Genomic DNA, 24,826 nt, shown 5'->3' with positions numbered 1-24,826 from the left:
CGAGTCCTACAGCCGGGGACCAGCACGACTCTAGCTTTAGCTGAGCAGTGTTTCTGATGCGTGCAGTTTATTTACTCTGGTGCTGGCCCTTCCAAACACTCTTTTTTCCCTGTGCTTTTACCTACAAGAGTGTAAACACTGTTTCTTTATGATGGAAAAGAAAATCGGTCTTCCGAACGATGTATTTGATGTTAATGAAGACTAAGACAGTAACATAGACTGTGGAGAAGGTCCAGCTATGCTGAATGGAAGTAGCACACACATATACAAGGAGGAGGCTATAGTGTATAAAGTCTGTTATGCAACAGGATATAATGTGCCTCTCGTAATTAATAATGCACCAGTCTTGAACTTTCAGCTGAACGTGCGAATGAACGGCACCGAATGGCCATCTTATCACTGTATCGACATTGAAAGCGAAACATGCCGCTTAATTTTGTACTTTTGAGATCATTAGCAGATTCACTATATATACAGAGAGCAGGTGACTTTGTGATTCTGGGGCTTATTTTATTGCCTTGAGTCATGCATGTGCACAGCTGTGGCCAAATGTTTCGAGAATGACACAAGTATTGGTTTTCACAAAGTCGGCTGCTTCGATTTGTGTAGATCTTTTTTTGTCAGATATTTCTATGGTATAATGACATATAATTGCAAGCATTTCATAAGTGCCAAAGGCTTTTATTGATAATTATATTAAGTTTATGCAAAGAGTCATTATTTGCAGTGTCGGCCCTTCTTTTTCCAAGACCTCTGCAATTCGCCCTGGCATGCTGTCAATCAACTTCTGGGCCAAATCCTGACTGATGGCAGCCCATTCTTGCATAATCAATGCTTGGAGTTTGTCAGAATTTGTGGGTTTTTGTGTGTCCACTCATCTCTTGAGGATTGACCACAAGTTCTCAATGGGATGAAGGACTGGTGAGTTTTCTGGCCATGGACCCAAAATGTCAATGTTTTGTTCCCCGAGCCACTTAGTTATCACTTTTGCCTTATGGCATGGTGCTCCATCATGCTGGAAAAGGCATTGTCACTATCAAACTGTTCTTGGATGGTTGGGAGATGTTTTGGTACCATTCTTTATTCATGGCTGTGTTCTTGGGCAAAATTGTGAGTGAGCCCACTTCCTTGGCTGAGAAGCAACCCCACACATGAATGGTCTCAGGATGCTTTACTGTTGGCATGACACAGGACTGATGGTAGCGCTCACCTTTTCTTCTCTGGACAATCTTTTTCCCGAATGCCCTAAAGAATCGCAAAGGGATTCATCAAAGAAAATGCCTTTACCCCAGTCCTCAGCAGTCCAATCCCTGTACCTTTTGCAGAATATCAGTCTGCCCCTGATGTTTTTCTTGGAGAGAAGTGGCTTCTTTGTTGCCCTTCTTGACACCAGGCCATCCTCCAAAAGTCAAGAGAATTGTATCACACACCATTATACTTTAAAGCTATTGCTTTTTTCCGTTCCCTTTGGAAAAAACCCTTTGACAACAGGTTACTTGGTGAGCCCTGATTGGATACAGTTTGGGAGGGAAAATGATGTATATTGTAAATTGTATCAGTGTACCATTCATGTTCACACTAGTCAAGAGAAAGTCGGAACAGTGTTGTGTTCACTCTTTAATCTCATACATAATGTCAAAGTTTGGAAACAGAGCCATGAAGAGATTCTTTCTGAAGGATTTTCCCATTGAGGCAGCTCAGTGGCCTTGAAGCTGATGTACAACATGCTGACAGTTGGTTTAAACCTAACAAATAGTAGCAACACTGTTACATGGCTTCTATGCATTCTGGTGCTGAGAGAGTTTTGATGTGTGCTGGCTTAGCATGCTAGACAAAGACCCAGCAAAACTGCATGTAGATTAAGCTACTGCCTCCCAAGCAAAATGCCAGATATCTAAGCAGCGCTGAAAAAAAACAATGCTCGCAATGTGTGTGAACAATATGTGCTGTGAGATACACTGGGCTGCAGTGCAGAATGGTCTCCTGCAGCCTCTCCTCGGACGTGGATCTTCGCCTAGCCTCTCTTTGCTATCTTTGTTCGTCTTGCTCGTCTCCGTGAAACATGCGGGGGAACTTCATTTCCAACCTTTAGTCTTTGTTCCAGCGGTGTCACTCACCATTGTCGAGTGCACAACCTTCGTCAAGACTGAGCTCACACCTACGGCTCAGAGTTTTCAAAGAGGGTTTATTGAGATACTTAGCAGCCCTTAAGAACCATGAGAAAGACCATGAGAAACAATAAGAAGTAAATCAATCAAACAAACAAACAAACAAATAAATAAATAAAGTGAAAAAGAAATAAAACAAACTCACAAAAACATAGCAGTGGGTATATACTCCCTAAACATATATTAGTATATGCTCTGTTTGTCGTGTTTTGATATCACTTTGGTGTTGATTAACATCATAAGCTTCTTCATGTCTATCAGCACACAGAAAAAGTAGAGAAACTTTCAGATGTCTCTTAAAGTCTAATAGTTTTTCCCGTGATCTGTAAAACATATGTTACAGTAGTTATTCCAGGAGATTGTGTCAAGAGGTATAAGATTAACCAAGAGCATGGCTGCTGGGGATACAGCTGTCATGTATCTATCTGTCTGTCTGTCTGTCTGTCTGTCTGTCTGTCGGTCTGTCTGTCTGTCTGTCTGTCTGTCTGTCTAAAATCAATGTTCTCCATACGTCGTGGAACACTGCAGTTCTCCAAATCCATTCTCATAGACAGAGTTGTGAATTACACAAAAACAGAAATTTGCTTAAATAAATTCTCCTATATACCAATTTTTCTTTTGAGGTGGCTCCTATACTTCATTATAATACACAATGAACCGACAATCCCATTTGAAGCCAATTGTCATGGAAAGCTGTTTTTAAAGAGAGTGACACACCTTCGTAATAGGTTTACTTGATATCGTATTTTGACATACCACAGTCTCTTCATTTGCATGTTTGTAAATAAAGGGGATCTTACAGAAGAGCAGAAGTGCCCATAGGGTGTCGCCGCTCTTGCGTCACTTAGATGGTTCCTCTCTGCACGGTAAGTGATTAGTTTTCACACGGGCCTTCACCCGACGGGGCGAGACAGAACGGCCGTTCACTGGTCCGTCCGCAGTGCAGTCTCATAATCTCAGCTGCGGCCCACTGACTTTGATGAAGGCCCTGCTGCTTACGCTAGCAGGCCACTGCAACTGCGTCGACTCACACACAGCGGCGCCAAGAACTTCATGAGTTCATAGGCCCACAGGGACCGGCGTGAGGAATAACTCGCTCCTGCAAGCAAAGTAGATAATCACATGGTCAACTTGTGATTCTAGTTTTCATCTGTAATCGCAAGATAAATGCAGATACTAGTGCCCACTAGTATCTGCCCACTGTTTGAGGTTTTGGTGATTTACTTGACTGTAACAGACACGTGGTTGTCCCATGACAGAACGTGAATTCCCCATGGCCGCTTTCTCCATAGGCTGTGAAACGGAAAAGACAGCGCAGCCATTGGTGAAGATAGAGGGACAGTCACTAGGGAGCAAAAAGACCCCCATGTTGGGGCCAGAGGACAGAGCCCCCCCCCAAGGTTTCCTGTATATACAGCAGCGCAAAAAACGAGAGATCTGGGACATGCTTATATATTGATGTCATGGCTGTCTGTGTCACGGCCTCCCAGTTATGGTGGCCGTTGGGGACCATAAGGGTTGCAGAATTACCAGAAGACTAAAGAAGCCTTCAACGAAAAAGAAAACATCTCGACTTGCTTTCCAAGCGTAATTGACTGACATTAAGATTTATTTAAATATTTCTCAGAATGTCAAAGGCATGTCCCATAATCAAAATCCCCTTACCCAGTGGTCGCCAACGCTGCAAGGAGCCAATGAGTAGGTACCATAAGACATTATGATAACCACCCCCCCAGTCAGATTAATTTCACTGTCATTATCGGAATCAGGATAAAGAGGTCTTAGTCATTCATGGCGATGATGGGAATGATTATTTTCTGGTAGCTCGAAAAATACAAAGACACAATAATACACACGGTAATAAAATAAAACACAAGGATTGTGGACGTAGAAGGTGTGTCCATGGATGAAACATTTTACATCTGGATTCCCAGAAGAACCACACAAGCAATAATGACATAAAATGCACAACTATGTAATCTCTGAATTGTCATCTTGATGATGTAAATTGCTTTCATAACGTGCGCTGGATTTTAATAACATGCCCTTTCTTCCAGTTAGTCTGGTGTTTGATGTCATTAAGCATCCACTCAGAGAATTTGTTGATGTCATTAACAGTGATGACATCAGACAGAGTTTGAGGGAATAACATTCACATTACAACTACTCCCAAAAAGATAGTCAATACGCTTCAAGCAATATACACGATTTACAAAAACTCTTAGTCTGCTAGCAATTACATGGAACATGCCACAGAGGGTACATTATTACTGTTGTCAGTTTAGAAACACACAATGCTGGGAAAGTACCAACATTCATAAGGAGAAACATCTCAAATTTATTCATTTTCTACAGCTGCTTGTACTGTGCAGGGCCTTGGGGTCTGGAGCTTATTCTGGAAACAACAGAAGCAAGGCAGGGATGAATCTAGGATAGGGCACCAACCCATCGCAGGGTGTACACACACCATTCAGGATTACTGGATGTCGGAGTACCCAGAGGAAACCCCATGATGACACGGGGAGAACATGCAAACTCCACACCCACGAAACCAAAGTGGAGACTCCAACCTTGGCCTCCGGGGGTGTCAGGTCACTGTGCTGCACCACCATGCCAGCCCTGCATTGATATTTATGAAAATAAAATTATTTAACAGCTTAGAACCAGTGTGAAGTGGACCAGAGTCATAAGGCTGGATTTTCATACTTGTAACATAGTAGAACATTTTGAGAGGAAAATCTCATGCAAAAAACCTCTTCTGCTCATATAGACATCCTTACACTGGGAGGAGCTGGACAATCCTAAAGAGCCAGTTGGAATGAGTGATGAGGGAAGAATGAGGGAAGTATATTTAGCTGGTGTGGATCTGACTGATTCGTGGTGGTGCAGTGGTTAACACTATTGCCTTCCTGTGTCCTCGTGGGGTTTCTCCCCACAGTTGAGGTTGATTGGATATACTAAATTGCCCATAGGTGTGAATGGTGTGAGTGTGCCCTGCTTTGGTTTGGCGCCTTATCCTGGGTTGTTCCCTGTTCCCTTTTGCCCATAGGCTCCGGACCACCTGCGACTATGAATAGGACAAGCGGTTTCAGAAAATGGATGGATGGATGATCCATCCTTCAGCTCACAGCAGCTTCACCCAACATAGAGCCGTAAACTGACACCAAAGAAGCAGCGTCCTGAGTCATTGCCTGTCATTTTTTGCCGTACGTCACTGTCACGTGTCATTATCACTGTCACACGAAGACACCACGTGACTCGCCTTGTCATGGAAGTGTCGATGGCCCTGGGCGGGTGGGTGGTCTGTGGTGGTTTGAGAGCTTCCTTGCCAAAAACGCACCAACCTGTCAATGTAATTAGCGGTAATTAGCGCTGGACCTCTTCAAGTTGATGCAAAGCCAGGTCCATTTCTCCCTCCTGCTTTTGTAACTGGAGCACACAATGCGCCTTGCCGGAGCCCCCCTCCCACTGCCCCGAGGGTGCCCCTGCTATTGGGAGTCAGGAGCGGGCACAACCACTGGTGGAGAGGGTCGGCCACATGTGAGTCAGCTCTTGGTCACACAGCATTCAGGCCTGGGGATTTGATCATAAACTAAAACGCTGAACACTACAGGATGGTGTGACCAGAAGGTAGTTGGTTCGAATCCCTGAAATCCTTGAAAAAATTGTCCAGGCCCTTATCTCTTGGAATTGCCCTGGGGTGCATAAATGGCGAACCCTGTATTTAGACCCCAAACTTCCCCCTCAACTGCATATTTCAGGCCTGCAGTTATAAAGAATTCTACCCCCTCAGTAGATTTCACTGATCGGGGACTTTCCCTTGGTAAAAATTGTTAGCTGGGGATGGGAAGGGGATCCCACTTTGGTAAAATGTGCCTGCTGGGGGGGGGGGACTAACTTTTGGGAGGGTTCAAGTCCTTGATTTGTCCGTGGCTATGTGTCTGGTGTGTGTGTGTATGTGTGTGTGCGTGGGTCTGTCTCAAAGGAGAGAAAGATGGGATATTCGAAAAGAAGAATTACAAAGTACTCGTGCAAATGGCAAAGTATCAATTCTAGTCTCCTGCAAATTGATCTTTTTCTTTACAGGGGGACAATGAAGGAGGTGGACGTCTCCTATAAGGTAAGGAGGTTCACCATGAAGTCAACCTAGAGTCCCGCTCTGTTATGTCACTGTGCTGGAAAGCAGACTCTGAGCGTGCCTGTCCGACGTGGGTCCCTGTCCCCCGTTGTGCGTTTTGTTTAATCAGCTGTGTCCCCGAGTGTCCTGGCCACGGCTTTCGCTAAGACCTACGGCGCGAGCATCATGCCACTCGTTCACCACAAGGCTCAGAGGCGGCGTTTTGCACACTGGGGCGAACTCTTGTCGTCTGTTCGTTTGCAAGGATTTGGGGGAGGGGGGGGGTTCATTTTATCCACGGCACGGTCATTAATGCCTAGTGATTTTTAAGCGCCCAAGCTTTCCTGGGGAAATGGAAGGGGGGGGGGGGGGGGAATACTGAAAGGCTACAACTCTTGTGAACTCCCCTTCAATAACAAGTCTACACATTTATTGTTGAGTGGAAAGTTGGAATGTTGAGGAGATCCAAGGTGCCTTTTCTTACATGCACTTCACAGTAAGACATATAGACTACTGGGAGTTATGTACTGAGCACGTTGTCTCAGAGTCACAAAGACTCTGTCCCATCTCAGAAGACTCTGGCCCAATATTAGGAGTCATAAATTATTAGGCCCCCATGAAGCTCCTCACATGCAGCTGTTAACGTGCCTTTCAGGATCACCACTCCTTTCCAGTCTTCTCCTTACCCATTAGTTTCATTGTCCATGTGTCCAGTGTTGGACAGTTTTACCTTGAATTTCTGTTTCAGACATACATACATTGTATTTCTTAATGTGGCCAGTATACACATCTCACCGTGGCTTTAACACATACATAGGCATACATATAGCCCAGTCTGTTCATTATGTTTTCTGACACAGACGCTGCGTTTACAGTTCAAGCACTTTCAATGCCATTTGTTTGTACAGTAGTGCCCCCAAGTGGACAAATAGGGTAATTGAAGTAAGTACTGAAAGCCTGCGCGTAATGTTAGTAAAGCCAGGGGCGTATTTAGAGATGAATGGATAGGGGAACAGAGTCTTTACTGGGGTGGTAAACATATATATCATACAAAAAGTTATTCGTGACTTAAGCCAAAAAATACACATTTACCTCGGGGGGGGATTTATTTGGGGATGAATGAAGCCATATGAAATTTCTCCCTTTGGCTTCGGCTCCGCTGAGTATAACAAAAAATGTCAAAATCTATTCAATCAAACCTTATGAACAGTTATTAATTCAAATATACCAATACGTCTCAGTATAACACGCCAAATAGGGAAACTTAAGTTTTCGTTCACATGGATTAGGGCTACATATTAGATCCATGGAATACTACATCTTCAATTAGAATAAAAGTGCATTTATTTTTTTGATTGGACCTCAAACTGTTTTGATATATGGATTAATTTCGAACTGCTTTCTTTTACAGAGTATTTATAACAAAAATTGAAAAGAAGACAATAATAAATAAACAACATCAAAAAATTGTATTATTATTGTTGTTTTTATTAAATTTAGCATAGATACAGATATTCACGCAGATGCATATTTTACTGCAGCTATCAACGTATCCTACATCAAAAAGAAATTATCTGACAGCTGTGTTTCACAGTTCAGTCCTTTGGTCACTAGTCTGTCATATATTCATAGCGAATGATATTCGCATAATAAGAAGCTTGAGACCTCTATACAATCAGAACCACAACCCACAATAAACACACAGACGCAGGTGTTAGCTAGCTGTGCTTAATACGGTTAGTACGTCATACAGTTGACGTTTGATCACAATGGTTCCGTAAAAATAACGCCAAGGGTTAATCGTCTTGCACTCGTGCGTTTCCTTCCGATCATCTCCCTAACTGCACCAAGCATGACTAAACAGACATTTATTCTCCTTGAAACTCCCACATTATTTTGATGCCAGAGAAGAACCGTGTAAGAGTAGGCATACTTGCCTTTTCATGTTTTGTGAGGCTGAAATGAGCGCGCTGTTTCCTTTGTGCGATTAAATTATACATTACGAGTGTTTCAACTCACAAAGCCTGCATCCGGTCCTTCTGCTTGAAAAATAAGAATTAAATGTTAATAGTCTCATGTTGCCATTACTATTTGTGGAATCCTTCTCTCTGTGACATTAGCCTACCTCATTTGCACTTTGCCGTATAAGCACAATAGTATCATTTATGTTTCTGACCTTTCACGTCTTTGAATGTGTTTTTCAGTTTCTTTACTTAGGCTCCTTGGATTGCAGTTTATTTGGAACTTAAGTTTAATATTTAGAACTTAAAACGTACTAAGATGAAGAGCAATGATCTTGAAGTAAAAGTATTGGATTTTCATTTGTCATCGTAAATATCGCAAAACAAACAGGATTCTAAATGTATCAATAATGTGTCAAATCACAGAACCCAACAATTACAAGTGAAAATGAATTTATTATAAAGATGATTGATTTATTATATTTGTTACTTCGTTGGATCAAGCTGATCTTCTTGCGTGAGTAACAAGTGACACCTTGTGGTTACTTAGGTGAACTACAATTCCATCATTAAGGGCCAGAAATTGCCGAGGAGGAGTTTGCAGTGACAATGAAAATACATGTCTGTCATTTCTGCCAGCTTTTCATATTCGAGTAAAAATGTATCTACTTTTAACACGAACAAAAACACTGAATCTAGGGATCGGACATTGTAGAACTATTTTATACTATTTGACATTCTTCCAGGCAACCAGCTCTGTCGTTGTACACCTCCATGGTATAGGGCTGCCTGCATCCGGAAGATTGTGCGGTCGAATCTGCTCCTGTGGTTCAACAAGCGGCGCATTGTGCTAAAAACAAAGGTCATGGGTTCGAATCCCAGGTAGCAAACAGAAACCCGTGTAACCCTTCCCTCTACAGAAACTCACTTTGCATAAAAGCATCATATAAAAGCAATAAATAAACTGAAAATCTCAAGTCATGTGGCCTGTAATCATATCACAGTTAAGCCCTTAAACTGCTCTAGTGCGCCATAAAAATGGCTAGTTCTGACCGCAAGCTTATGCGCCTGTCAAATATGAGAAGAAGATGGAATAGGCCTATGTGCAGGCTGAAGATTACTGTGCTTGCTGCCTGAACGACGATAATAAATGCATTCTGTTTGTGCCCTGGGATAAGTGGCTAGAATATGGATGACCCCACACCATTTGGAAAACTTGAGTATATTGGATGAATATAAGTGTATGTTGTATTCAGTGTTTGTTTTCCCTTTTATTAAGATTGGCTGAGCATGTTATCAAAGTTTTACACCACAGTGAAATGACTACTGTAAGAACAGCTACAATTAGGCTTTCATCTAGTCTTGTCACAGCACTTTTCTTCCAAGTAAACATGAATGCTTTCAGCTGCAATCGTGATCAATCACCTTAGGTTTTTATGATACTAATGCATTTACTTAAATCCTAAGTGTTTTTGAATTATAATGAAACAGAGATTTGTTTACTGCTGTTGTGCTCCTACTTTTAAAGTGGATGTTTCTTTTATCTATTTTATTGGATGTGTATTTGTCAGTTACTGGGATTTGTCATACTTAAAATGTTTTGCCTGTTCACAGGAATACTTGATTGCATGTTTTGCTGGGGATCATGTTATTTGATGAAGGTCTCTTGCTTCATTTTCTTAAATATTGATTTTTTTTTTAAATCCAAGTACACCTGCCGCGGTGAAATTGTAGAATCCCCCTCACAAAAATAATTAGTTCAGCCGGTAAACACAATCAACCCACCTACATTAAATGAGGTCAGGGACTCGCTGTTTATTAGAAAACACACCGACACCTACACTTTGAGGAAGAGCCTTTGCACAAGTGTGACGTATCGCCCTCGCTGAGAGCTTGTGCGCGGGTCGCGCGCTGCCCATCCTGCACTTCAGGCGGGCTGCAGCAGGAGCGCCGGACAATGGGTGACGTAAATGCGAGCACGAGCGACGGCACGATGACGCAGGGGCCGCGAGAGCCGCCGCGCGTCTTCGGCGTCTCGTTCGCCGAGTCCTTGTCCCAAAAGTGATTTGAAGTGCTTTCGATAAAAAGCAGCAAACCTTCGGCACTCGTCTTTTATCTATACATTTCGCCTGACAATAGAATACCACCAGAATATGTTAGATGTATTAAAATGTCGTGCACATACCTGGTAGCAAATCCTTTCTTAAACAATTTTACATGCAAGTGGAAAAACACTAAAATTTCTCCCAGGTAGGTCAATCGTAAGACACAACATAAAGCCAAATGACTAAGTTAAATCGGGAGAACTACTTGAATGAGAGGCGCTTCTTTTCACCTTTAGTAAAAAGCAGTGGTGAGTTTTCTTTGTTAATGATAGAATAATGATTTTTTTGCCACTGGCACCGCTGGGTTGATCAGGTAGAGTGTTTATTCTTTATGATATGTCACAATTGCACGAACTTCACAGCATCGCGATTAACACAGTGTATCAGACTATAGCGTTTTTTTCGATGAAGGCACAACAACTGATGAGCCACCTTAAGCACAATACACGGTGACTATTCCTTTTACATCTGACAGCAGATTACGCCGATACACGTGTCTAGATATACTACACAAGAATACATATGCTCATTACAGCAGTCAGCTTTGCTTCAAGCAATGATTGTCAGCTCTTATGGTTTTTTTTTTAAATATATATATTTCTTCGCCGTGAAAATATACCTTATTTTAAAAAGTGTTTCGTGCAGCTTGTTTCTGTCTCAACACAGATTACACCATATAATCGCAGGGCAGGCACCTCAGCGAAACATCTACATTTCGTGCACTTGGGTAATGTAAGCGGTAACGTTCTAAAAATACTTGTAGTACAAACGATTTACTGCATGACACCCGCACAAAATTCGCACAATGGAGAGGCACGAATATCGTATCACGAACGACACAGACTAATCCACATCTAAGTATAGTATCACAGTATCATATTTGAATGAAGAAACATTCAGTAAACATCGGCCAATCTATGAGTTACAGCACTCATCACACTCGAGTGTGATTTTAAAAACGCTGAATATGGATAAGATTTTGAACTGTCTAACAAAAGTTCACGTCAGCGCTTCTGGATTATTGCTTAGCACTCATGATTTGCCTGTAAAGTACAAATAGGCCTACAATACAGGATTGCAATGACAAAGCGTTACATTCCTAAATCCTTTTGGAAGCACGGTTTGCCTTCACATTCTCTTAAAATGCTGTAAATGATCACTGACCACTCTGTATGCATAACCTGTACAAATGATAATTTAAAGGGCTGTAACAATCGCTGTACAAACCACCGTTCTGAGTGGATATTTCACCTCACAGCTTACAGTATAGGACTAATTTAGGAAAAAAGCAGTTAAAAGACTTTCCATATTCAAGAGAGAGGCAATACTCTCATAGAGATCCTACAAGGGGCCAGATAACATTAAGGAAACTGATCCTGTCAATCAGAAGTTGCTTTGGTAACATAAGCAATAATCTATAGTCTGGGGGGAGTGAGTGCATTTAGGTTTAAGGTAAGAAAACACAGATCAATTTCATTACACCCCCATGTTTCTAAACAGGATGAAAAACAGGAAAAAATAAACAGATGTGAATACACCTTGCCTTTGGCTAAAAGGATGACAATCTGCTCTGAAGCTACATTTGTTGTCTCATTGCACAAGATACTGCGACACATTTCAAGGGAATATTCTGCAGCTCGCATATGACTAGCTTGGCATCATTTAAGACTCAGCTATCAAAAGTTTCTCGCCGTGAGAGAGACGCAACCACGTATGGACGGCCTCACACCCTCGTTAGCAACAGCAGCACAGCGACAGCCAATCATACGTCCTCTCTGTGGATCCCCAACACCTCACCCCCCCTCCGCCACACGCTTCCAGGTGTCCCGCCCCTCAAGTGTGGCCCGACTGACAGTAGTTCTGCTTGGATCCCTGCCTCACTCTGGAGGGGTTTGGAAAAGACCTTCCGTTCTGGGTGGCGACAGCCTTGGCCTCCGTGTAGACAGGGGGCACCTCTGGACACCCAGGCGACCTGCGATCACAAAACTCCAACACATCAGTGGGGAAAGAGTTTCTGTTCTGCCAAGAAGAGCACATGAAAGCATCACGGCACCTTTAAAATGCCAGTCACCATACGTGAGGCTAAGCTTTATGTTTATCGCGATAGGAGGATGCAAAGATACTTCAGGATAAGCGACACTCAGCAGAGCAGGAGTACCAGATAGTGAAGGCATTAAGGATCACTGTCTCACAGTATTCACAGGGCCGTTATTCATGAATGGTTGTGTGCAAGCCTTCGAATTGACTAGCATCCCATCCATAGTGATTCCCAGCCTTGTGTTCTGTGCTGCCTGCGATAGGATCCAGGCTCCAAAATACCCTGCACTGTATAAGCGGTTGGAAGATCGATGGATGGATTGTTTATGAACAGGGTTGCAAAGGGGAAGAAAATTCCAACTCTCCAGAGACTTTCCATGGGAGGTAGGGTTGCAAAGAGGTGGAAATTTTCTGGAAACTTTCCATGGGAAGTTAAGCTTGAGAATTTTGGAAATACTGAACTCTGTGAAACTCCATGCGAGCTGTCAAATATGGCAAAGCAAGCAAACTTTAGGAGTAATACAACAGAACATGAATTATATTTATAGGTTAAGTTTCCAGTTATAGGCCTGTTATGGTTATATTGCAACGGAATGTCACACTAACTCAGAACAATACTGGTATCTCAGGTGCATCGTACACAATGAAATCACTAACCTGCTTTCAGCCATTCCACTAAGACCGTTTTCAACAGGCTGGAACATCTAAAAATAAATAAAAAAACAACAATAACTACTATTGACAGAGGATCACTTCATCCAAACGAATTTCTTTTTACATACATACAACTGTTAAACAAAGCAGGACGTAATAACTACACCTTGTGGCAAAACGGTCAGATGTGATACTGATAACTGATCCTTTGAAACGCCTGGCATAGAGTTACAGCTGGTGTTGCTGGAATATATGGCTGCAATTTACAAGCACAACAAACACCAGGGGTTATATTTGTTATTTTTGTTTCTTATCTTTTGTAAACAGGTGGAAACAGGTGCACAAGCTTGACAAATCAGGCGATTAACTGATTTAGCGAAAATGACGCAAGTCCACTAATGTGCTATTTTTTGTTAGCTTAACAAAACGTTGGAAATTTTTACTCACTATGCTTGAACCTCTGGTTTTAGCCTAAGGCATTCTCTGAAAAGGGGGCAATTAATTAAACATTTTTTAATTCAGTTAAATCAGTTCATATTATGCATACGTGGCTTTTCAGTTGTTAGGCATGGCAGGAAATGAAAGGTTACTGTAGCTCTCCCTGACAGGATGGTTTGATAGCTGACCTTGTAATTCCTGCAGTGTCGCAGGTTCGAGGGGCTGTGGTAATACTCCAGGAGTCGCTCGGCCAGAGAGATGCGTTGCAAGAGGTTCTCAATGAAGTTCTGCAGGCGAACTTTCCCACACATCTCATGTTGAGTGGCGGCCTCCAGAAAATTATGAATCGAGATAACTTCCCTGCAAACAATTGACAATGAACGAGAGTTAGCGGAAGGAGGGACCGGGCTGGGACGGGCGGGCGAGGCCGGGGGGTCGGCCCGTTAAAGCACCGCGAAAGGGCCTGACTGTTACTTCTCAGTGTTGCTTAGATGTGCTGCCAAAGCTTTATGAAAGACTCGCCGTCACCAAATTACAGCCACCCTCGAGAAGTCACGCCGTCTTGGAGGACATACTTTCAATGCCATTTTTGTTGCCGGAATGCAGACAAGAGACTTTTTCTCTGCAATGAGAAGAAAAAAAACTGGGGGGGTCACAGCATTTTTTTTTCTGTTCTCAAGGCACCAGAAAGTTAAATGGGTTTTCTGGAGATCATAGAGAGCCTTGCTCAGAATCGGGTGGCTGTGAAGTGTGATTATGGCAGCGCATTTAAACGGACAGTGGCACCAACGACCCCATAAAGGGATGTTAAAGTGATTTATGTGACCACATGTTCTGAACCCTGAAATTCTCATTCCTGATCTGGGCAGCATAACACACAAATTTTAGTGAATGAGTGATAAATACTCCTTTGAAGTAATTACTGGACGTCTAAGTAAAGTTAGCCTAAGTAAAGTTGGCTGTCTGCCTCGGTGCATAGAGACTGTGAACGATTCACAGAGCAGGGCACGTCCCAGACAGCTTAGAAAGCAAATGGGCCTCACAGCTCCTTCTTCTCCAGCTCCTGCTCGGACAGGGAGAGCCGCTCTCGCAGCCGGCCGATCTCCATGACGGCCGTGTCCACCTGCCGGCACAGCGCCCTCTCTCGGTCCGACACCTGCTGCTTCTCACGCGCCAGGTGGCGGAAGCGAGCGTGTGCGCGCAGTAGCTCCACGTCCACCTGCGCCAGGTCTGTGCTCAGCCGCTGCAGCCGCCGCATCATGGTGCCGTTCGCCGCCCGCAGGGCCTCCTCCAACCTGGAGGGGGCGCGCACCTCCATGGGCACCATCTGGGCCAGACGGTAGCTGAGCGTGCTGCTGTCATTTCCCACGCCGGGCTGCTCCTCTCCCTGCTCCGCTACAGTGCCCTCCTTCAACGTCCCAGCCTTCCCCGCGGATTCCGCTATACCTCTGGGCTCTGAGCTCTGGCACCTATCGGTGCAACCCGCCACGCCGGCCCTCTTGCGCCCCCCCTGGCCATCGACGGGATCCCAGGCAGACGATGAGCAGAGGCGGTGCACTGTGTGGTAAGCAGGCTGGTGATCCAGGTGGGCCCTGAGCGATGACAGGCTCCGGAGCCGCTGGCGCTCCCCGCACCGGGGACAGCGGAACGGCAGCTGCAGGAAGGCCACACCACTAGGGGGCGCCACATCTTTGCACAGGAGCAGTTTCCTGTCACCTAACTTTTGCTGCATTTCATTGCCAACCTGAAACAGAATGGAGGGAAACAAAAACAAACATTGCATCCAAGTTAAAATAACACAGGCTGATATTATTAACTACATATCTGGTGAATTTGCTTCTTAACATTTTTCATGGCCACGGAGTCTAATTAAACACAAACCACATGGAAGGGAATACAATAACAGGCAAATAAAACATGCTTCTTGGCCGCCGGACACGATTCCCATGAAACACCAGGAATGAGGAGAGAACCTTTTCCAAGCCACATGTGGAAGATCCAAGAACGGAGGATCACAGCCCAAACTATACAAAAAAATGGGCGTAATTAAACCATTTTGCTAAAAATCTTGTTTCGGGAACTGCTTTGAATTACATCTGACATAAAAAGGAGATCAAATTTGAAATGATGGCAAATACAAACAGTAACTAACCTTTTAATTTCATGTTGTTCCTTGTGGAACAGTTTAAAATAATTTTCACCAGTTCTCAGAGTGGATTGAAAATGACAGCCATTTGTGTAGTTAACCGTTTTTTGCTGAAATATATCTGATTTAAAAATAGATAACCATCATTTTCATTAAAGCATTGGAGTGATCCTGTTATAAATCCCTACCCTTTTTTATGGGTTATGCAGTTTTCAACCTAATCTGAACAAGCTATTAAGACGCATTGGTTATTATTTTTGGAAAGTTACAGTATAATTCCCCATGCAGAGATTTAGACTGAAGACCTAATCTATTGACTTGGGACAGAAATAGTATATCTACTGGTATATATCAGTCTAGGTTATTCCGTCTATTAGCTTAGTGTCACAATGCGCGTCACCCAGCCGCCATAATCTCCACAATGAACCCCGAAATGTTACAATGCGCTTCAATGTGATCAGGACGTAACAGGTAAATGTTGGCAACATGTTGTATATCTGCGACTGCGGGCGGACTCTACGAACTAAATTAAGGTCCAAAATGAGTATCAGGCCAGTTATACATCTGTGATATGACGAGATGCATTGAGTTTGTTTTCGCAAATACATTTTTTTAATAATATTATTTACCATACCTCTCAGTTACCATTTTGAGTTTTCATGGCTTAACCGCTAAGGTATCTTACAGTTTCAATAAAACTGGACGTGCTTAATCTATTAAAGGGGACTCTAATCATTTAACATTACGCTTCCCAATAGTGTAATCCTGAGTGGCTACAATGTAACATAATTTACATGTTTCACATCATCTGTACATACGACCAAACCAACACAGACCAATTACTGGGCCAATATACAAACATGCATCAGCGCTGCATATTTAAATCGGGCTATTAATATTACGTAATTGTTTTCGGATGTGGAAAATGCGCCTTATATCCTGTAACCACACGAATACTAAACTACATCACACATGAAAAAACACGTTCATAGTAATAAATTTAACCATCACATACCACTCCGTGCTCCCGCACATCATTAACTCGGCCGTCGCCGAGTGAGACAGACAATCGGCCGGAACCACTGTGCAGATAGACGGGGGGGGGACAGTGAACGTGGGCACCAAGGTAGCATTAGGCAGGAGTACTCTTCAATAAAAATTCACCTGAACATTACATTTTTTAAGAATACAAATCTCAGAGTGAATTATGCAAGTGTAATATCTCCCTAAAGCCTTTGTCCATATTCATTTACAATATGGTACGATCCTTCAGCCGTTTCTTCATCGAACTTTAACCCTTGCTGTCAGTGACGCCACGCGGTGGATGCTATGACGAAGATTTAGTATCCATCCATCCAAACATCCATCCATCGTTATTATTACCTTCTGTCATATATGCATGATATAAAACATAAAGTATGTTTTACCAGTTGTATGATTTGACTCCAATACATTACGATGATCTTCAATGGATGTGATGCAGTTACAAGTTTAAAGCCCTAATTAACCAAGCTTCTCACATCCAGAAGGTTTGAGTTTAAGTCCCCACTGACCAGTGACTTTGGCCGCGTCTTCCGTGTCACTGCTGGGGGAGATGTTACATTCCATGATTAGCATTAGCACCATGTTCTTGTCATGGAGATAATCAGATAGGGATGCAATAGGCTTTTGTAGCCTGTTGGGAGACAGATGTAGTGTCAGATAAGACCTATAAAGTATAAACACACACTGCAAGCTTGTATTGAAACCAGCTTTTCTAGTGGGTGAAGAATTTCCCAGAAAGAAACTTCCCCACCTTGTATATTTCCTCATTAATATAAAGTTCCGACATAAGGCTGTGATAATAGTTTTGTGAAACAGAGGTTTTCACTGTGTGAGACTCTGGCGTCCCACCATTGGCATCTTGTCCAGGGTTGTCCCCGTCTTGTGGCCTATGCTGACTGGAATATCTCCCCCCCTCCCCCCTGCCCCCAGCCCACAACCCTGCACTAATTAAGTGGTTGGAAGATAGATTGGATGCAAGAATGGGACTTTGCTTACAGTCCATTTCACCTTTTTGTGGTCCCACAGCAAGTTACATGGCAGGAGACCTGTTACTGGAGTAGCTTCTAGAAAATGACTATGTGTCAGTTTATATGCTTGAGGTACAAACCTCAAGCATGCTTGTGTTTCCTACAATATTTAAACCAGTTCATCTCAAGATCAGTTCGAGAGGCGGTTTCAGAAATCCTGGCTGAGTTCAGATGATTGGCTCTTACAGTCTAAAGTCTGATTCTCAGCCCTGGCGGACTCCATTGATTACTTCACCAGAAATGCAGTAATCTGTTTCACCGGAGAGAATTAAACTTAACTGGGCTGCTATAAAACCTTTTTATTAAAGCTATACATGAAACAGTTAAACTGCTGGCTGTGTTGGCACCTCAACGCAATATATAAATAGTACTCCACTTAAACAAATGAATCTGTCACTCAGGTATTTAATTTTCCATTGTCTATGAACTGTTTTTTAAAAAGTCAAATTATTTTGTCATAATTATTGCTGGCAGTGTACTTATGACCAGAAAATTAAGTACTGTATGTTATATTCCATTCTTGCCAGTAAATCGTCCAAAAAAATTAGAAATGTCAAGATATATTTTGTCATGATTAATTGACAGCTTAATAAAACTTAGCGACCGCTGTTCTAAACAAAGCAATATTTCTGTGCGTTGCGAGCGTGGGATGCAGTTATTGTGACAGATCCAGTTTTTCTTTGCAGTGCAGGTCACGTTCTTTTAACTTGCCTATTTATTTCTAGCCATAATCGCTGAAGTAATAAACTTCAACTTAAAAAAAACCATATACAAAGTATGTCAAAGTGAAAACGGTGGATTTTTTTATTTTATTTAAATTTTTATTGAAAAGAGATACAGTCCAATACATCTGTCTATGACTTTTGCCACTTTTACAACAATTATAGCTTGTATATTATCAAAAAGCTCTTCATGGCATATAACAGATCAATATATCTCTTTGGGTTATCTCTCAATTATACAAAAAACTATTTACAAAATAATGGGGATGTGTAGATGATACCCATACATAAAACATAGATTCTATAACAAAAAAACATTTGGTTCAATAGGAGTTATGTACTCGATCCACTTGGACCAAAAATCAACAAACATATCTTTTTGATTATTCATACAGAAAGTCATTTTCTCCATTATAAACAGACTTTTTACAATATCAATTCAGTCCTGCATTTGTGGCGGATTAGGTTTGTACCAGCATCTAGTAATGGCTTTTTTACTTGAAGCAAGAATTATTCTATACATATATTTGTTTTTCCCTTCCCAAGAAACCATTGACACTGTGCCCATATAAAGTACCTCAAAGCTGAAATCAGTTTTAATGTTTAAAATACTTTCTAATACCTTATGTATATCTTTCCAAAAACATTAAATTTTAGGACATCCCCAAAATATGTGAAAATGGGTAGCATCCTGTGAGCCAAAACGGTGGAATTATTGAAGTTGAAATATTAATTTTAATATTTGAATGCAATTTTTTTTAACCCTTTAAAACTTTTTGTTATGTAGAAATTTATTTACTTAATTATAATTATTGGAATTTAATTATCCTGTTGCTATAGTTTGGACAGTTTGAATGAGTGCATTTCATCGTCCTCAAATGTGCAGTGTTAGCAATACTAAAGTCACCTATAAACACTGGAAGGGTTTTCAAGAACAGGTGTATGTATCACTGTATCGCCATGCTGTCAGCATTACACATGGGGGCCAGTGTGGAATTTCACACCCATGGTGAACTGTGTTTTCGGGCCTTTCCTTAAAAGGACAGGACTGAGGAAGACCAGCGAAGGTGTGAAGAAACTCACGAGGCCCAGAAACATCATCCAAGAAGCTGGTGGAAAGGCAGCATTCATAATTCAGCAAGGGCCACGGCAGGACGGCTAACTCTAGTATTCCGATGCCACATGCTGCAATGTTGCCTCATTGAAGTAATTATTTGGAGAGTATGTCACCCCACAGGGAGGGTCTTGGCATAAATAAGACGGTAATCCTAACGTCTATTAGCTGTGGCCATCAAAGCAAGGAACTGTTAAACTTTGGCTTCGGGGAGGAATAAAACTCTGCCCCCTGCTGGACAAAGGAGAAACACCTTTAAACGATGCAATATGGTGTAAATATTCTCATAAACGCTACTCTGTCAGCTAATAACTTAAACGTTAGCATTTGTTTTCATATTTAGCAGTGTTTTGAAATGGCTTATAAATTACTTAATAAAAAGTAACAGCTTTAAAAGGAAAGTTAAATTTTAATTACTCCCCAAGCACAATGTTCTTTTCTCGCACAAAGAGAGGCTCTGCTATATGATGATAGCGATGCAGGCGCAGAGGTGCGGGTGAAGATAAGATAATTTGACTTCCTGTTATTTTCAAACTGGATGATTTGTGAATTAGAGGACATAAATAGGCAAGTTCTTATGCAAAAAAAAATATATAGAAAGTTTTTTTGTAAAAGGTTGCAGCTGCACTGAACTAAACTTGGACGTCGCTTCGGAGAAAAGCTTCTGCTAAATAAATAAATGTAAATGTAAATGTAAATGTAAATGTAAATGATAGGAATGCGTACTTCATCTGACCTCTTTATTTGCCTGACCTCACATTGGACGGGACACCTTATGTCAGACCTGAGATATTCAGCACCTGGCACTGTGATCGCGAGCCCTGTCCTCTTCCAAAGCAGCATTCAAGTTTATAACGCCGCACTGTGTTGTTTATAGATCTGGGCCTGACTGTGAGGTGGGGTCAAGCTGAGCAGCTTGCTATGGGGGGGCGGGGTTTAAACAAAGGACTAAAACCCAGCGACTGCCATTGGAGGGAGCCGCAGCTTATTGTCTTATTGGGGCGTCTGCTGAAACGTGGTCTGCAGAAACGTGGTCTGCAGAAACGTGGTCCTCCTCCTGATTCAGCAGCACCTCTCCATGACAAACCCCCGGCGCAGAGTCTCTACGGAGTTTGGCCTTTACCTCCTCCTGCTCCCGTTTCCTTCCAGCTGCTTCCCCGCATGAAACGTGTTACTACTTCTAGGGCTTGCCCTCCTCCCCACCAACTGCCCCCCCCCCCCCCCCCCACATAGTGCATCTCTGTATATCCCAAAGGGGCATCTGCAAGCAGGGGCCAACTAACTTCCCCGGGGCCCTAGGCTGACATGGGTAGGGGGCTCCCTAAGTGAGCCATTCAAGCCATTTTTTGGAGCTGAAAGAGAAACGTGAGGGAATTTAACAATGATGGAAAATCTATAATACATTAATCAAAGCACAGGGAGCCAGCGGGGAAATTTAATGATCAGGGTGGGAGGGGGGTGCTGTCGGTAAAATTCGCAGATCAGGGAGGGGGGTATCACACCAGCGGATAGATTGGCCAAATTTATTAAGTATAACTGTCCCCTCTTTTGCCGTGGACCCGTGTAGTAGCCTAGCATAGCCAATACCTGAGTCTTGACTTTTTTGCATACGTTCATTTAATTGTGTTCTGTCTACATCGGTTCACAGTTTGTCTACCACTTTAGCAGGATCGTATCAGAGACACAGGAGATGTAATGTCAGTCTTATATCTTATGTCTTTGCACTGTTTTCCTCTTATGCTTGTCCCAGTTAGCTTGCCAATGAAATGACTGGTTGTCTACCACTAGACTCCAGTGTGAACGGAAAGCTGGGAGGCGCGAATCTCAAAGCAGGCGGGACTAGAGGGCAACTTTGTCTATCCTGCAAACTAAAAATGCATATAACAGACATGTTACTATAATTAAAATGATCATATTATCTTATATGCAATATATTCTGTGTTCGTGGGGCCCCTAGATTTTGGCGACCTCAGGCAGCCGTTTACCTTCCACGTAAGTCTTCCCCTGACTGAAGCCACAAGGAGAGCAGATCTATGGACACCTGCAGGGCCAACTGTAGGGGGGAAGCCCCCCCCAGGCTAAAGCCATTGTTGGGGCCCTACTTACAGCAAAATGCTACTGTTACAACCTGAAAAAAACCTTGGGCCCCCTGGCTGCATCCCTGGCCAGTACCACGTACGACCTTTGGATTGCATAGCGTCGTGTCCTGTAAGCAACCTTAAAGAGTACCGTCCCATTTTTGTGTTGTAAGAATCCGGTGGCATCTCTCTGCACTCTGCTGTGTCATGTACAGAACTGCCAGCTCGTTCTGCTTGGATGAGCAAAATGAAATCACCCCTAGGTTGAGATCTGATCTTGCTACCTCCCCTGTTAACAAGGCATCTCTTACACAGCACAGTATGCTTTACTCAGCTTTGATCCTGTAATGCCTATATTTCACCTCAAATATAACTTGCAGTTTTTTTTTTATGGTGAGGTATGGGAATCGTATATGTCTGGGGCCATATAGCTGTGCAGTATGTCAAACCTGTTAACTTTATATATCAAAGAAAGAGATGGAGGGGTGTGCAGCTTAGACAACAACCGGGAGGATTACGCAGGACAAACAGTCGAAGTTCTAAGTGTCCTTTGATGTCCTGACGGCAGGAAATGAAAATTTTGGCGCTGGGTGTAGTGAGCCATAAGAAAGCATATCAATCGACAGTCTTATTCAAAGGGTCAGCTATGAAAGAATCTCACAGAGAAGAATCTAAAACTTTCGGTGAATAGAATCCCTATTTCATGGGCCACAAACAACAAAAATACAAGGCAATATTCAGCCACGTTTTCTGTTATTCCAGAATTTTTTTGTAACAATGGTTTCTTTTTGGATGACTTGCAGATCTGGAGCAAGTGATGTTTATGATGTGGCTTAATTTTCTGAAGTTGGGGGTCTGCAAATAACATTGTTCTTTCACACCTTCAGGGTTGCAGGGGGCGGTGAGTGACTCAGCGGGCTAGGTCTCTGTGCCTGCGATGGTGATTTGACCCCTGACCTCGGCAGAACAGTCACCTGTCCGTGAGCCTTGAGCAAGGCCCTTAACCCCCAGCTCCAGGGGCACCACACATTGGTTGACCCCACACTGTGACCCTCAAGCTACGGAGAGCAAGATGGGGCAGACGAGGAGAAGAATTCCAGTGTATCCGTACTTCTGCAAATGAAAAAGGTATCAAATTCCTATATGAGTTCAGGTTCTGCTAGGGTTAGGTTGATATGAGTTTGCTGTATGTTCTACATACATGCAGCTCTATATTGCAGCTATGGACACGTGGTTGTGTTTATGCACAGATGTAAGCGTTGGAATGACCCAAGATCTGATACCCTACGTTGTACCCAGTGCATTCTGGGATATGTGCCACTTTACAGCCATAGGTTGCCCTAGGGTTAAAATTCTATGTTTTCTGACTATATTTCTCCAGGTTGGATGAGCTAATGTCTCACTGAGGTCTTGGCATGAGAGTTAACATTCTGATGCTCACTTAGATTCACAGCTAACATTACTGACAACACTGCTGCATAAAGCTCATGGACTCTGAGGCTGAAGTTTCAGCGTTGGTGGGGGGGGAGGGAATGCCATAACTTTTCTTAATGCTGTGCCACCCACAAGGGTCTTGGTGAGCTTGTTCCACTCTTATCGCCCCAGTTAACCTGCAAATCCACTGCTAGGGCGACAGAGAGCCTCTGAATTTCAATGATCTAGAGGGTCAGTACTCCGACATGTTTCGACTACATAAGCACTGAGCCTGAGGTATAATATACATTATGTGGATCTGATTTTTGGTGCAGGTTACCCAGGAAGTGATTGTGTAGTTTACCGTTGCATGAGGAACATGGGGAACCTCCTACTTACCTACATGTAGAACCTCATCAGTGATTCTCAAAACCACAGATTGATTGAGAAGCAGCAGAGCCTCCTCACTGGAGTCCAGTGGCTGAGAAACATTAGCCCATGGCACAGCAGAAGAGTGTGATGTCATCATCCAGTGACAGAGGCTAACCCAACTCCAAGAGCACTGTCACCTAGAAGGAGAGGTCATAAATGCACCATCTGGTTTCCTAGCAGGCACAGGAAAAATCCTTCAGGGGGTAGGATTGTCCAAAGGCGTACAGCCCGCTCACAACAATTAAGTTTCATCGCTGGGTTTTCAGCTTTGCTGCATAACAAAGGCCTCAAACTGTAAGCCTCAGAGTCTAACCTTTAAACAACATATACAAACCACTATATCTGCCACATTAAAATGACACTTTCGTCTGACGATGTTCTTTGTTGATCCTGCGCAGAAGTAAAATCTTCAGGATTCCTGAGTGCGTTTGCTGTTATTATCTCTCCATGCGTCAAACATTTATTTTGTAATTTCGCTTTCATTTCGGCTTGTAACATTCAGCACTTCAGCAAACAGAAATCACAAGCCTGTTTTTACAAGATAGCGTTCCTATGAAAGATTAACATGATTAATAGTTCGGCGCTCTAACAATGAAAAGACAATTGCCATACTGGGAAATTGCGCAAAGTGCACTTTCTCTGATTTCCAGCATTGCTCTTGTGGAATTAATCAGCTTTTTAAAATCTTATTTTCATACATAACACATCTGGTCCATCCTGTATAGCTGTTTTTCCTGGCAGAACGCCACACTGTGGTTTCGTCAAGCTGAGCTGAGGACTGACTGGATTTTATTTTCTGTTCTTCCAATCCAGCTACTTTCCTATTCACTTGAACATTGAACAATCATTATTTGCACAGCAGTGCAAGTAAAACTAGGTTAAAGGATCGTCTGTATCTATGTAGCATACAATATAGTTCCTTCAGGCTGAACACATCTTTTGTGTTTGTGTGTGTTTTTAACACGGTTCTCGGGTTTCCTTCATAAAGCGGACCCAAACTTTATCAGAACTGGTTCAGAACCGGTTCAACAGGGTAACCAAGACCAATCACTGAGGTTACCTGAAACAATGAACAATGCAGTGAGTGTCCAGGATCAACAACAAAAAATGGCTTTAGACAAGGAATTTATGTCTCCATTGTTTCCAAATTATCTCATTGAGACCTGATATTAAGAACTACCTGGCTGCAAAACAGAGTCGTCTTCAGAGTAGCCAACTTTTGGTAAAAAAAAAAAAAAAATTAAAAGAAAAACAAGGAAACACAGGACCAGCTGGCTGGCTAACTATTGTACCTGGATATTTAAGTGAATTACTGTAGTAAAATGCTCTGTGCCAGGGGGCAAACAGGGTAAATGGCTAAGAAAGCAAG

The 24,826-nt window shown here is 42.7% G+C and overlaps 1 protein-coding gene across 1 annotated transcript; it reads right to left on the bottom strand.

The window, feature by feature from the left end:
- Positions 1-10,652: 10,652 nt before the first annotated feature.
- znf365 (zinc finger protein 365) lies at positions 10,653-16,710 on the bottom strand. Its single transcript, XM_023830799.2, has 5 exons — positions 16,642-16,710; positions 14,524-15,224; positions 13,669-13,840; positions 13,046-13,092; positions 10,653-12,323 (listed from the first exon to the last, which is right to left on the bottom strand). The coding sequence occupies exons 2-5, from the start codon at positions 15,210-15,212 to the stop codon at positions 12,185-12,187; spliced, it is 1,047 nt and encodes a 348-aa protein (XP_023686567.2). The 5' UTR covers positions 15,213-15,224; positions 16,642-16,710; the 3' UTR covers positions 10,653-12,184.
- Positions 16,711-24,826: the final 8,116 nt, after the last annotated feature.

The sequence above is a fragment of the Paramormyrops kingsleyae genome, chromosome 20 (genome assembly GCF_048594095.1).
Source record: "Paramormyrops kingsleyae isolate MSU_618 chromosome 20, PKINGS_0.4, whole genome shotgun sequence".
Lineage (NCBI taxonomy): Eukaryota > Metazoa > Chordata > Actinopteri > Osteoglossiformes > Mormyridae > Paramormyrops > Paramormyrops kingsleyae.
This window is presented reverse-complemented; position numbering and strand designations above follow the sequence as displayed.